Source organism: Mastomys coucha, unplaced genomic scaffold (assembly GCF_008632895.1).
Source record: "Mastomys coucha isolate ucsf_1 unplaced genomic scaffold, UCSF_Mcou_1 pScaffold18, whole genome shotgun sequence".
In the NCBI taxonomy this organism is placed as follows: domain Eukaryota; kingdom Metazoa; phylum Chordata; class Mammalia; order Rodentia; family Muridae; genus Mastomys; species Mastomys coucha.
In genome coordinates this window covers 101,193,225-101,204,005 of record NW_022196900.1, presented here as the reverse complement: position 1 = coordinate 101,204,005, position 10,781 = coordinate 101,193,225, and the positions used below count along the sequence as shown (strand labels likewise).

The 10,781-nt window shown below is 39.1% G+C and overlaps 1 protein-coding gene across 1 annotated transcript in view; it reads right to left on the bottom strand.

Annotated features, from left to right (window-relative positions):
* Window positions 1-8,212: 8,212 nt before the first annotated feature.
* The window catches only part of LOC116095659 (arylacetamide deacetylase-like 4), a 10,351-nt gene continuing 7,782 nt past the window's right edge, over window positions 8,213-10,781 (bottom strand). The window contains exon 4 of the mRNA XM_031376978.1: window positions 8,213-9,107. Within this exon, the coding sequence (XP_031232838.1) occupies window positions 8,333-9,107 (775 nt within the window). The 3' untranslated portion in view covers window positions 8,213-8,332. The remainder of the gene's footprint in view (window positions 9,108-10,781) is intronic.

The following is a 10,781-nucleotide window of genomic DNA, read 5'->3' as shown; positions in this document are numbered from 1 at the left end:
AATTGAGGTTCCCTCCTCTCAGATGACTCTAGCTTGTGTCAAGTTGCCATAAAACTAGCCAGGACACAAGAATAATGTAATAAAAAGAGGCTGTCAGTCTCAGTTGCAGGGCAAGCTTAAGGTTCTCACATGTCTTAAATCCTTTAAATCAGCTGGGGAACTTGGTTTGACTGTGATTTCCATTGAGTAACAACTTCTTCAGAGAAGCTACTTAAGACTGAGGAAGTTCTAAAGAAAGATTCCTTTAGGCTTCAGAAATAAACAACTCCAAAGCTTCAGGAAATCCCTGAAACTGAGCAAAAGTATAATGCACCTCCCTCTTCAAGGTTACATAAATAATAAGGATTGGTGAGAGACAGGCTCAAATCAGTCTGACTCCCATTGAGAGACTCAAATACACTGAACTTCCTGGAAGAGATGACATACAGCCTGCTAAGCTACCTTCAAGTTATGTAGTGTACTCCATAGTACCAATTTTTGTGAGCTATCAGCCATGCCTTGGAGTGATCTCTGTAATTCACTGTCCTCGGGGCATTTCTATTCCTAAAAATGACTCCTTAGTCATATTCCTGTAATAAACGTATTGAATCACCAAGATGGACTTTGGTATTATTCTTACTTTGATGTTTGCCCTTCATCTGGGGTGAGTAGTCTCCTCAGAAATGGAAAAGTCCGTTTTGGAATTTCCTATATCTCTCAGGGATACATCCTTACACCATCTTGAAATGGGGCCTATTTGAAACATACATACTTTGGTGCCTTAAAAACAAGATAATTACAAATGAGGAAGGCTGTGGACTCTCTGGGTGTGAGATCACCACATGATACAGTCTTGAAGAAAAAGAAGGCTGAGGGTGCTTGGGCTATGGTGGTGCAGTGGGTGATCCTACCCTCTATACTGAGGCACAAATTCTATTATTTAGAATAGCTTCAGGGACTGATATATAAGTATGTGATCAATAGGCTGCTCTTTTAGTTTATCAATAACTCTCTGACAAAGAGTTTGTAGCCAGCAAGAATAAGAATGCTGAAGTTCAGGTTCATCAGAGCAGTATCAGCCCCCTCCTTCCTGTAGGATTCACTTCTGGGAAGGATCTAAAAGAACTGAGGTGTGTTCTCATTACACACCTTGTTGTTTGATATGCTTATCCTACTCTCCAGTACACTCAAGAGCCACTCTTGACCTTGACATAGGCCACCCTTGACCATCCTAGAGTGCACAAATGGGAATATTTGGGATGAGTAAGAATTTTCTAGGCCACAAGTTCCTAGCCTATGTGTGGATAATATTTATTCCTTGATCACAAAAGGGGAGCTCCAGGCAATTTTTGATGAACTGAGGCTCTGAGTACTAGCCAGAATATTACAACCAACAAAAGATTGCTAAGTCAATTAACCATACCTCCCCTTTGCAGGCTCAGACATTAAAGGACCCAGAAATAAGCTACTCCACTTCCTTCTCATATCACTTTTTTTCTTTCTTTTGCCCTTAATGTTTGTACTTTAGCTTTTTACTATAATTTTAATATTTTACTTTTTAAATCCCCCCTAAAACATGTTATTCTCCTTCTTGCATTTAAGTATCCTTATACATTTTTCTCTTTTCTTCTTTCTTTGAGATAGGGTTTCTCTGTGTAACAGAGAAGTCCTGAAACTCTACCTGTAGACCAGCCTGTCCCTGAATTCACAGAGATCCACTTGCCTCTGGCTCCCAAGCACTGTGGCTAAAGGCATGCAACACTATATCCAGCTGGCATTCTTCTTTATTGTGCAATCAGTTGTTTAATTTCTTGACTTTTTCTCTCCTTATTTCTACCATTCTTATTCTTTCTTCTATTTCTTTGCATTTTAAAATTTTTGCTTCTTTATACTTTTTTCTCTACCCTCTTTCTGCTCCCTCTGTCCCTTCCCCTTGCTTTTCATTTATTTATTACTTTTTAATCACAATTAATTTTTTAAATTCCACAGCTAATATCTCATTTGCATGTCTATGTTCATTGGTATTATAGTAGTTGGATTTAATCAGTTTTAAGTCTAAGTATGACTAATTCAATGGTGGTGGTATTACAGTGAGTTCTTTTCTTTAGTCTTGAGTGGTTGATTTAGAGTTGAGGTCTCAAGAGAATGCGACTAATCAGACCAAAGTGGAAGCTTTAGTTGCATCAAGAGATTTTTGAAAATTTCATCAAAGAAACAAGAAAATTGAGAAAGTGACAACACAACTGCCCAAAGCACAGCAACTCTCCAAAGAGCAATTCCTAAGGTACAGAAGTGGTTGACACGGTATAGAAGTAACCAGAAGTCTAACTGTAAGAAAGATCAAGGATGTCAATGATGATAAACAGACCTATAGCATGAGGAAGTGCATTCAAGGTCTAGAAAAGGAAGTCAGCAATATCTCTGAAAATTTCAGTCCTCTGTCTGAGAACTTCAGCAAGAAAGTTGAGGTTTGGAAAAAAAATGTATGTTGGGAAAGAAAACTCAACAAATCAAACTACAGTGATAACTGCCATGCAGAAACCAGCTCATACAGAGGGCAAGAAAAGAAGTTAAGGCCAAGAAAACATGACATCCATCTAGAAAATTTAAACAAACATAACCACAAATTTCAAGAACTCTGGGATGTGATCACGGGATCAAATCTGTCAGGGTACGGGTAGAAGAAGCTAAGATGAAAATCAAAGGGATAAACGCCCATCTAATGAAAATCTATCAGAAACACCCCAAATCTAGGGTAAATAGTACTTATTCCAGCACAAGAGGCAATTAAAATCCCAAGAAGACATGATAAACAAAGCACATTTCATATTATAGTTAAAATATTTGCTATAGAAACAGTATCGCAGCTGAGAGAAATGCTGCTACCTGGGTTAGGAAAGCAAAACCATCAGGATTAAAAAAAAAAAAAAAAGACTTCTTAACAGAAGCCATTAAAGCCAGCAAATCTTGGCATGGTTCATTTCAAGCTCAAATTAAAAAAAAAAATCAACTGCAAACTACAAATACTGTCTCCACAAAGGTCACATTAGCAATAGAAGAGTAAGAAAGACAAACACAAGTTAACCACTCACCACTACAAAGCCAATGTTACCAAAAAATAATTAAAGTAATATCACAAAGACAGGAAGAAAAAATGGCAGTCAATCATAAAAATACATTAAAGAACACATTTAATAAAAGGAAAAAGATTCTTAGAAAAATAAGAATGAGATAAAGCAAAACAACTGGATGGAAATAAAGAATCAAAATCCTAGTAGATTTGATGTGAAGTGAAGGGAATATAAAGAATAAATTAAAGGAACATTTGAGTTGTTTACAGTTTCTGGCTATTACAAATAAGGCTGCTATGAACACAATGGAACATGTCCTTGTGGTATGGTAGAGAATCTTTTGGGTATATGCCTAGGAGCAGTATAGCTGGGTCTTCAATTAGAACTATTTCCAATTTTCTGAGGAACCAGAAAATTGATTTCCAGAGTGGTTGTACCAGTTTGCAATCCCACTAGCAATTGAGGTGTGTTCCCCTTTCTCCATATTCTTGACAGCGTGTACTGTCACTTAAATTTTTTATCTTAGCCATTCCAACTGGTGTAAGGTGGAATCACAGAGTTGTTTTGATTCTCATTTCCCTGATGACTAAGGATATTGAACATTTCTTTACTATTATTATTAAATTATTTTATTTATTTACATTCCAAATGTTGCCTCCCCTTCCTGGTCCCACCTCTCAGAGTTCTTCACCCCCTCCCTCTCCACTATGGTTCTGAGAGGGTACTCCCTGATTCACACATCCACCCCCTTACTCTCCCACTCCCCTCCACTTCACCCACCCCAACCTTCCCTCTTTCCTGGGACATCAAGTCTGTACAGGATGAAACACATCCTGTCCCACTGAGGCCAGACATGGCAGTCCTCTTCTACATATGTGTTGTAGGCCATGGACCAGTCCATGTATAATCTTTGGTTAGTGGCATAGTCTCTGGGAGCTCTAAGAGGTCTGGCTTAGTTAATGCTGTTGTTCTTCCTAGGGTTGCCATCCCCTTCAGCTCCTTCAATCCTTCCCCTAACTTCAAATCTTCCCCAACTTCAGGGGCTGTTTGGATGTAAGTATCTGCATTCGCTCCTTGGCCATTCTAGATTCCTTTATTGAGATTTCTCTGTTTAGCTCTGTACTCCAGGTTTTAATTGGGTTATTGTGCTTGTTGGAGTCTATTTTCTTGAGTTCTTTATATATTTTGGATATTAGCCCTCTGTCAGATATAGTGTTAGTAATGATCTTTTCCCAAGCTGTTGGCTGTTGTCTTGACAATGTTCTTTTCCTTACAGAAGCTTTTCAGTTTCAAGAGGTCCCATTTATCAATTGTTGATCTTAGAGCCTGAGCCATTTGGTGTTCTATTCAGGAAATTTTGTCCTTTGCCAATGCATTCAAGGCTATTTCCCACTTTCTCTTCTATTAGATTCTGTGTTTTATGTTGAGGTTCTTGATCCACTTGGACTTGAGCTTTTTGAAGGATGATAAATACGGATATATTTACATTCTTCTAGATACATACCACCAGCTAGACCAGCACTATTTGTTGAAGGTACTTTCTTATCTTCCACTGTATGTTTTTGGCTTCTTTGTCAAAAAAAAAAAGTGCCCATAGGTATGTGGGTTTATTTCTGGGTCTTTGATTCTGTTCTACTGATCAGCCTGTCTGCCTCAGAACATATATCATAGAGTTTTTTAACACTATTGCTCTGTCCAGATGTCCCTCAACTGAAAAATGGATACAGAAAATGTGGTTGGTTCATTTATACAATAAAAAGTCAAGGACATAATGAACTTTGCAGGCAAATGGATAGAACTAGAAAATATCATCCTGAGTGAGGTAACCCAGACCCAAAAGGAAATGCATGGTAGGTCTTCACTGGTAAGTGGATTTTAGCCAAAAAGTACAGAATACCCATGATACACCTCACAGACCCTAGGAAGTTAAACAAGAAGGAAGACCCAAATGAGGATGCTTCAATCCCACTTACAAGGGGGAACAAAGCAATCATAGGGGGCAGAGGGAGGGAAGGATCTTGGTGGGAGAGGGGAATGGGATAGGAAAACTGGGCAGAACTGGGTATTGATGAGGAGAGACAGGGTAGAAGTACAGATGGCCAGGAGAATGAATGGAAATCTGTCACTGCTGGGAGTGAGAAGTGGGGAAACTCTACAAAGTCCCAGACACCTGGGTTGGGGAAAACTCCAAGGACTCAAAGTGGGTGAACATAGCCAAAATGCCCCAAAGTAGTGATATGGAACCTGAAGAGACCACCTCCAGTAGTCAGACAAGATCCCCAGTTGAGAAATGGGGACACCAATCCACTTTCAAAAATTTTGACCCAAAATTGCTACTTTCTAAAAGAAATGCAGGGATAAAAATGGAACAGAGACTGAAAGAATGGCTGACCAGTGACTGGCCCAACTTCGAATCCATCCTATCAACAGGCAGCAAACCCTGACACTATTACTTATGATATGTTGTGCTTACAGACAGGAGCCTAGCATGCCTATCCTCTGAGAGACTCTACGAGCAGCTGACTGAGACAGATGCAAATACTTACAGCTAAGCATTAGACTGAGGCCAACGATCCCTGTGGAAGAGTTAGGGGTAGGACTGAAGGAACTGTAGGAGATGACAACCCCATAGAAAGGCCAACAGTGTCACCTAATCTGAGTATCTGAGAGCTCGCAGAGACTGCGCCACCAATCAAAGAATATACACAGGCTGATCTGAGGCCCTGGCACATATGTAGCAGAGGTCTGTCTTGTCTGGCCTCAGTAGGAGAGGAAATACTTAATTCTATAAAGATCTGATGGCCAGGGTGAGGGGATACCTGGGATTGGCACCCTCTCAGAAGTGAAGAGGAGGGGGTGGCAGAAGAATTGTGTGAGGTGCCATGGGGAAGGCAACATTTGGGATGTAAACAAAATAACTAATTAACAATAAAAAAATAATAAATCAAAGAATGAACAAAAGAAAGAGCTGTCTTTTTTCCAAAACAAGATCAACCAAAACTTAGCCAAACTAATAAAAACATAAGTCCTTAATTCAGTAAAACCAAAGATGAAAAAGCATTAAACAGATGAAATGTCATCCAGAGGATTATTAGAAAATTTCTTGAAATCCTGAAAAAATCTAGAAGAAATGGGCAAATTCCTAAGCATGTCTAAAGTACCCAAATTAAATCAAGATGCTATGAACAATTTGCACAGATCCATAATGAACAATGAAGTCGAACTGCCATCATGAGCTACTGATGCGGTATTCCTCCAATTAGCAAACAGCAGTGTTTTAGAGAAGATTGACGACTAATGCTCCTCAAATTGCTCTATTAAACAGAAATGGAAGAATCAGTGTCAAAGATTCTACACAATATTCTCCTCATGTCTAAACCAGATAAGCACAAAAACAGAATACAACAGAAAAAGTTCCCCAGTGAACATGTTTGTAAAACTTTACAAAATATTTGCAAACTGAGTTAACAAATCAAAAAGACCCTATGAGGATCAAGTTGGTTTCATCTCAGAAATGCAAGGATGGTTAAACACATGCCATTCAGTTGGAGTTACACAGCACATAAATAGACACGAAGATTCTAGCACGTTAAGAAGAAATACATTTTTAAAAGAGTGAGGGCAGAAATCACATGATCACCTCCATAGACACAAATAAGGCCTTTGACAATGTTTACCATTAATTCATAATGAAATCCCTAAAAAAGTTATAAATACCAAGAGTAGGCTTCAACACACTAAAATGTACATGTGGTAAACCTACAGACAGTATTATACTGCATGGGGAAAAACTAAATGCATTTCTTTATAAATCAGGGATGATGGAAGTATGTCCATCCCCTTCTTTCTGTTTAATGTGTTGCTTGAAGTCTTAATGAAAGCACTAAAAGGAAAAGAGGGAAAAAATAAATTGAAAAGAAGTTAAATCATCCCTACTTGAAAAACCAAGCTGAGTGTAGAGGTGCAGGCCTGTATATGATTTTAGTGTCGGGGAGCTGATGCAGAATGCCTAAGTTTGAGGTCAGTCTTGACTACATAGTGACAAGCCAAAGAGGGCTACGAATCAAGCCCTTGTCTGAACAAACCAAGTAAACAAGCAAGCAAACAAACAGACAAAAAAAAAAACCCACAATAGAGAATCCCAAATCACCCCACTTGATTTTCCACTAAGGTACAAAGGCACCCAGTCACTTCAGTGAATGCAAGTGGGGAAATTGGATAGTCACATGTCAAAGAAAGAAACATTCTTTCTTCCCCTAAACTTTTCTCTAAACAATTATCAGTTAAGTATGGGTCAAAGACTTTAATACCTGCAGCATCAAAATTGCTTGAGCAAACATAAAGATAACACAAGATACAGGCACAGCCATGGCCTTTGAGCAGGCCTTCAGCATCCTGGAGAACAACAGCAAGAATGGCCAAATGGGATTGCACAAACTTGAAAACGTCACTCAGCACAGGAAATAAATCAACAGTCATTAGGCAGTGTGCATAATCAGAGACAATCTTTGTCCACTATATACTCAACAGGGGATTAAAATCAAGAATATGTAGAAATCCAAAGATTAATTGCCAAAATTCAAATCATCCAATCAATTAATGGGAAAATGAATCAAACAATACTTTTTAAAAATCATAAGTGTCCAATAAACATTAGAAAACAAATCACCATTTTTCGTTAACAGGAAAGTACAAACCAAAACTACATTGAGATTCTATCCTACCTTAGTAAAAAACATTATGGAATTAATGATGTACTGGGGATGGTGACACACACCTGAAGGCAGAGACAGACTGAACTCTGTAAATTTGAAGCCAGCCTGGTCTACACAACAAATACCAGGGCAGTCAGGACTACATAATGAATCCCTCTTGTGTGTATGAGTGTGTGTGTGTGTGTGTGTGTGTGTGTGTGTGTGTGTGTGTGTGTGTTGAAAATAAGTGGGAATCTGAGGATGAATTTAGGGGATTTAGGGGCATTAGATAAGATATGGTATGTGTATCAAAGAAGAGCAAAGTTTGGAATAGTTGTGTATAAAACGTAACAAAATTCACTATGTTGTATAATAAATAATAAAAGGAAAGGTTTAAAACAATAAGACTCACCCCTACCCTCAGGCCAGATTTCTTCTTGGCCATTTTCATTCAAAGCACCAGGGATGCTGTCATATCTTCTATATTTTATTTCTTTTTTTAAGTTTCATCTTTCTTCCCTGTTATGGATTAGAGTGGGACCTTGTGCATGCTAAGCACAAGTTGCTCTACCACTGAGCAGCAGTCATTCATAAATCCCTTATATAATTGACTACAGCATTCAGTATTTTCAAGGAACAGGGAAAAGAGAATGACTTCTTATCAAAGAATAATATGCATCCATGAAAGCCATCCTCCACATGTTGCCAGGTCACAGGAACACCCTGGTCTTCCAAGCGCTTCTTATAGAGCAAGACATCATCACGGATGATGTCCCAATGAAGGCTCACTAAGAATGCCTCAGGAAGCTGAGCAATGACTTTGTCATCTGCTATAAGAGGAGAAATGTCTACATTCATTATATGTTTGGTTTCTAGATAAGCAGCCTCATTAAAAGGTACAGGTGACTCAGGTGGCTGGTATTCAGTCCTGAACTTTTTAGGGATGTTGTCAGGGCTTAGCCATTTCTCGTACTTCTTCCAGGCACTTGGGGGTATACAGGCGCCTGTCAATATGGCATCTTTCCAGGAGCTATCAATGGCCAGATATTTAAAAAAACAGGAAATCATAAAATCTTTGGTGAGTAATGGGATATTTATGTTCGTCAGACGTGATGGGGACTGGAAATAAAATGCCTGGAGAATTGGATAAATCAGGACCTGAGCCCGGATCTTGGGGATATCTGTTCTACCCAACAAGGTCTGAATGACAACAACTACAGCGGCACCTCCAATGCTGTCTCCACAGAACACGACCCGGGAGGGGTCTACCCCATAGGCTTTCAGAGACTTCAGGAAGTGAATGGAGGCGTTCAGACAATCATAGTAAAGAGAAGGATGGTGGTAATAAGGAAGCTTTCGGTACCTGCAGAAGGAAGACAGAGGACAGCACGTCAGTATGTGGGAAGGAATTACTGGAGGCTTTTTGAATTGTATCCTCTACTCATTCAAGAGTCTACTCGATTTAATCTTCTGCATGACTCTAGCAATTGAAGATGGTCATCCCTATTTTCCCCTACATGAGTTTGAAGAAGCTGCCAAAAGACAGAGTTGTTGAAATTCTTTATTCAAACCTATATTTTGATCATATATTGTTGATGTACCATGCAAGTTGGAAACTGTTGGCATTGGAATAGAACAAGGACTGTTAAAGGCTAGGTTCACAACAGAACTATGAAGATAGAAAACAAACTGTAATGACAGAAATTAGGCAACAGAAAGTTTGGCTGGTCTCGCTGTTCCTGTAATCTGAGGTAGAGGAAAGAATGGTGAAATCAAGGTGTAGTTGCTTTAATCTATAGAGGAGAAATGAGAGGGACGGGGATGAGAAGGGATGAGGAGGAAGGAAGTAGAGGAAAAGAGAGAGGATGAAAGGATAAGAGGGGAGGGAAGTGAAGGTGAAGAAAAAGGAAGGGAGGAGAAGAAAGAATGGAGAGGAGATGGGGAGGGGAGAGGAGAGAGGAGAGAGGAGAGAGAGCTCTCCTTATGTCCAGCATATCTCAGGCATCTCGCAGGCACTGTCCACTGAAGGCCCTTGACAGATCAAAGCTCCTGGTCCTGGCCTGTATGATAAAGATAGCTAAGTATGAGCCTGTGAGCAAGCCAGTAAGCAGTATTCCCCTATGGTTTTGTTTCAAGTTTTTGCTAAAATTCCTGCCCTGCCAGTGACCTGAAAGTGAAAGCCAAATAAACCCTTCCCTTCCCTAATTTGCTCTTGGTCAGAGTGTTTTATAACAGAGACAGAAAGCAAACTAGGACAGTAATTATTTAGCAATGTACTGAGTACCTGCAGAATCACCATCCAGCAATGGCTGTATCCTTCATTGTGCTTTCCAGCCATCCTTTACTGCTCTCTCATAATCCTCCTCAGAAAGAAGGGCTCTAATTAATGTGTCACATTAGTCTTATTTACATTGTGTCATTGAGTCTGTTTATTTATAAGATATTTACTTTTTATTTTAAATAGTGAGTACATATATGCATACATGTATACATAAAACTCAGTGACTTAGGGGAACAGATAAGGGCATTGTATTTCAGATACCCTGGATTTGAAATACAGACAGTTGAGAGTGCTAGGAACTAAACTTGGGTCTCTGCAAAAGTGGTACATGCTTTTAACCACTGAGACATCTCTCCAATCCTGGAAGAAATTATATTGATTTTAATTAATTTGACTTCACATAGAAGTTATTAAGCTGTTCATTTTTGAATATGTTTTCCTTATTTTTATCCTGTTAAGATCTCCTGTTAAGATCTTGGCATATGCTCATGATTCTATGGTTATGTAATATTTCCCAATATCACATGATCCCTTAAAAAACTTCCTTGTCCAAATCTTAGTGCTCAGGTGATTGATCCAGTCATTGGGAGATTACCATACTGTAAATCTTCCAGCATTATTAATGGTTCAGGTACTGGTGGGTTCATAATTTGATTTCACTTTGTAATAGTTATCAAAACAGGTACTTTTTTGGGAGTAAGCACTTTTACTCACTGGGCCATCTAGCCAGCCCACTTAGCTGGTGATAACTAAGCA